This window comes from Vitis riparia, chromosome 14 (assembly GCF_004353265.1).
Source record: "Vitis riparia cultivar Riparia Gloire de Montpellier isolate 1030 chromosome 14, EGFV_Vit.rip_1.0, whole genome shotgun sequence".
Taxonomy (NCBI): Eukaryota; Viridiplantae; Streptophyta; class Magnoliopsida; order Vitales; family Vitaceae; genus Vitis; species Vitis riparia.
In genome coordinates, this window is record NC_048444.1 from 12019863 (window position 1) to 12024270 (window position 4408).

General features: G+C 32.0%; 1 protein-coding gene across 1 annotated transcript; it reads right to left on the reverse strand.

Annotated features, from left to right (window-relative positions):
* Positions 1–214: 214 nt before the first annotated feature.
* LOC117930866 lies at positions 215–955 on the reverse strand. Its single transcript, XM_034851626.1, has one exon. It carries the CDS (start codon positions 887–889, stop codon positions 416–418), a length of 474 nt encoding a protein of 157 aa, XP_034707517.1. The 5' UTR covers positions 890–955; the 3' UTR covers positions 215–415.
* Between the last annotated feature and the right edge of the window lie 3453 nt (positions 956–4408).

Sequence of the window (4408 nt, forward strand, 5' to 3'; positions counted from 1 at the left end):
TTTAGTCATGCACTTTGATATAACCCTGACCAATATCTTAAGAAAGCAATATGCAGTGATCATGGTATTTTGCAAATAGTGGTGACAGAAAATTATTTTTCTTGTAGTGCGAATATATGAGTTATGTGTATTGGAAATCAAGGTGCAGAGAGAAAAGGCAAGCAAAAGCGATGAAAGAGAGAAATAAACTCAACAAAGAATTATAAACTAAATATAAGATAAACCTAATTTTATTTTTTTTATTTTTAAATTTATACAAGTTATTCACAAAATTCAACTCCCCACAACACTTCCTTCAAGACATTGAAAAATAAGAAGAAACACCCAAAACTTCTCAGGAGTCGATTGCCCAAACTTGATTAGTAGCCGAACTCTCGTTAATTATTAAAAAAGAAGCTAGCCAAATCGAGAAAGCTCAGGAGCTTTCCAAAGAAACAAGGGCACTATAGTGCTTCTTATTTGGCGAATTGGGCAGAAGATTTCCTTGAGAATCATAAGCAATTTTCCCGGAAAAATCCAGTGGCCGACATCGTTCACCCATCATAATCGTCCTCTTCCAAACTGCTTCGTCATCATCACCATCACTATTATAATCTCCTTCTTCTCCCTCTTCTCCTTCCACCTGCACCTTTCTCCAAGATACCATCTTCACCATCAAAAGAGCTTTGCTACTGATATTGCTGTTTAGACTCCGAACAAGCTTACTCTTGGCTGTACCCTTTCCTTCTTCCTTTAGCTTGTGTGGCTTTGTGATTCTGTGAGAAGCGCAAAGAAAAGATACTAATGAAATGATAGAGAAGATGGCGATGATTAGGAAGAAGAAGGTGGCTGCAGGTAAAGTTAAGAATGAAATATTTTGAAGGGCGAGGCTTGGAAGAGGCCTTGCCATGGCAGTGATTGGGAGAAGCGAGCTAATAAGGACTCAAAGAAGGTAGCAGGCGAGAGAAGTGGGGTTTAATTGTTGGACCATAATTAGTGCCCACATATAAAGAGGGCAAAAGAGATATAATAGGACCACTGGACCACCACTAAAGTGAAATTATCCTTCATTACTTCCATGAATTATTTTTGAGGTCAACAAAAGAGTCCAAGTCATCCACCGCGTTATTTTGATAAGGAAGGCTAAGAAACCTAAGGAGCTCCGTGTTTTACCTGTCATGTTGAGTCGACTAATTGACCTGGGTCTTCTTTGAAATTTGTAAGTCATCAGCCTTGAAGAGTTCAACTCAGCAGCTTTTTTCTTTTTTTTTTTTTGTTTGTTCCTTCCTTCAGACCACTACAATGGATTCATACTTATCCACATTCCTGTAACTCTTGAGTTTATCAATGAGTCATACACAGTACAAAAGGTAATATTATAATGTAAAATTCTTCACTACAAAAGGATTGTATACCCATTTAACTCAACCCACCAATAAGCCTTACTGCCTCAGCAAATTTAATTATCAAAATTTCAGGGTTTAAACCGTAGGAATGGATGTAAATTAACATAAAAATATAAGGGGTTAAAATACAAATATTCTGAGTTGAGGGGTCAAAATGTAAATATAAAAAGTTCAGGGCTATTTGTAAAATCATTCATATTTGCACGATTATGAGTAAAATGTATATACTACATTTACGTAGTCTTGACGTGATTTTTTTCTTTCTTGCAGTTAAAACTTGAAACCCTTCATTTCTTTTAAGTGATTCCATGAACTTATTTATTCTATGGTGCACCTTTGCTTGGTTTGTATATGAAGAAAAAAAAATTGGAGGAGAGGCTTCTAAGCAAAGTTCATGTGGTGCCTGAAACCACCCAAAAATATTTTAAGCAGTAGTGGTTTGGTAGTTGTTAATTGTTATAGCATCATCTGTAGGTGGGTCTAATGCAGTTTCATAACATAAATATTGTTGATGGACATACATCAGCTTCTCTGGTTGATCATCTTGAATTAGTAACAATAGACGAGAGGAGTCTAATGATATAGAATTCATGGTGAGAGCAGTTAAGAGTAGGGTATGGCTTGCCCGTTCGTGGGAGCATGTTCTGTCAAAATTATTTAAATTATTAAATAATAGGTCTTTTTTTAAAACATTCTAATCCTATTTTTTAAAAGCGATAATAAATTAATGTGAAATATAAGAGTAGGGCATCGCTTGCCTATTTGTGGGAGCATGATCATGGCCCAAGATTGCTCCTATGTGGGCCTAACCCAAGTTCAATTTGGACAGATTTTTAATTAATAGGAATAAAATAATTTGTAAATTGTAAAAACCAATGTTCTAAAAATTAGAGCCATTAAATCCAAAGAAATTATTGAATCGTGATTAAATCGAAAAAATTATTAATTTAAGATTTAATAGTCAAATCAATTATTAAACCACAATCAAGATTGTGATATTATAAATATATAATTTATATTTTATTAAAATTAAAAATAATTTTAAGAAATATCTATATATATATAAAATTAAATTTTTTAATAATATTTTATTTTTTTATAATTGATATATCAAATTAAATGATAAATATAAATATATTATTATATTAAATTTTATTAAATAAAATACATATAATATTAAAATATAAAGATATATTTAAGTTGAAAAAAATTAAATATTTAATTTTATCTACATATTTATACATATATGGTTATTTTAAAATTTTTTTAAAAATATTATATTAATTAATTTATATTATTTTCATACTTACTATTCCTCGTTATTATTAGAATAAAGGTGAATATAAATATTGACATTTGTTTAATTATTTTAAATAATAAAATAATTGAAAGAAAATTAATATATAAATATTTATTATTATTACATTCATCAAAATGGTTGTGTCGTTTTGTCAAGAATGTCACCAAGCACCGCTCATTTTGTCAAGATTATTACCAACTACATGTGTGGTCACATCTAAGATGCTTGCCGTGCTTGGGGCTAAAGAGAAAGACCAACAAGTGTTTGGTCAAACGGCTGTTCACCCGGTCCAACGAGGTTTTCAAAACATTGGTACAAGGGAACTGTGGATGTCCACAGATTAATTTAAAAAATATATTAAAAAAAGGGAAAGTTGTGTTGCTTAACTAAAGAGATGTCCACTATTTCAAAAAAAAATTTCCTTTTCATGCACTATATACCGTTTGTAATTGCATTTTCAAAAATACCCCTCCTTGCATCCCTGTCAGTAGCCAGCCCCCTCTCCATGTCATCGGACATTATGCGTTTAATAAACACAAAAATCTAAAATATAAAAGTTATCAAATTTGCAAAACCCAATCGACTCGATAAAGTTAGAAATTTGGGAAAACTTTGTCACTTCCTCTCATTTTGCCCTAACCCATCTGCATTTTCCGAAAACCTCATTTTGCCCTAATCCATCTACATTTTCCGAAAACCTTCAATCTTCATCTTTGTTCATCAAAGGTGCATTATTTTGAAGGTTTCTGGAAACCGAAGTAGAGTTTCATCTTCCTTTTGGATTAATTGCAGGTGAGTATTCCATTTAAGGATTTGTTTGACTGTTGAGAAGAAATTTGGGTTGAATGTTGTTTTGCATTGTTGATGACCCTGTGATTTAGAATATTTGGGGTTTTTATTTTTTTTAAATCTTAAATATTTATGTTTACAAGACGGTTGTTTGTGGGGAATCGTTGAGGAAAAAAAATTTGAGAACTACCAGTGTTTGAAATATGGAGAAAATTTTTGGTATTTATGGGTATTTTATTCCATATTTTTGGGAAATTTCCCGATATGTCCTACCAGCCGAGGCCATGCAGGATGCAAAATCTGTCCAAAGTTTTGTTTTTTTTTTAAAAAAGGTAAGATCCTATTTGGTAATCTGATCACAATTTGCAGGCAAATGTGGTATTTTTCAGCCTGGCTCAAAAATCGTGGATTTAAGTTTTGTGAAATTTAAATCCAATGGCACAAAAGCAAATAGACCCCTAGAATAGATCTAGAAAACACAGGGACGCAGAAAAAAAAAGCAATTTTTTTTGTTTTCCTTGGGGATTTTGCATGGATTTTCTTGGAAATCAAATGAGGATGAATTATCCCAGAAATAAAATGGGGGATGGATTTTCTTGGGAATCAAACGAGGGTTTAAAATAAAATAAAATTAATAAGGTGATTAGATTAGTATCTGCGAGGATTGAGAGTGGGAGAGGAAAATAGGGCCTTTTTAGGGATTCTGTCGTCTGGAGGGCAACTTCAAAAAAGGGCTCCTTCATGGCTAAGCAAGAGAAGTGGGTCACCCTTTTGAGTTTTAGGTTTAGTATGAAAAAAAAAAAAGGAAAGAAATGATGAGAACAATTTGCTCCATATAAATAATTATTACTTATTAATTATCCATCTTAATTTTTATTAAATCAGATGATAATATATTGTCTTTTGCTTTTTTTTTGTGGTATAGATTCTATTG

What these genes read in the sequence shown, in the direction of transcription:
- LOC117930866 (XM_034851626.1), bottom strand. Translation starts at nt 889, where the DNA reads ATGGCAAGGCCTCTTCCAAGCCTCGCCCTTCAAAATATTTCATTCTTA.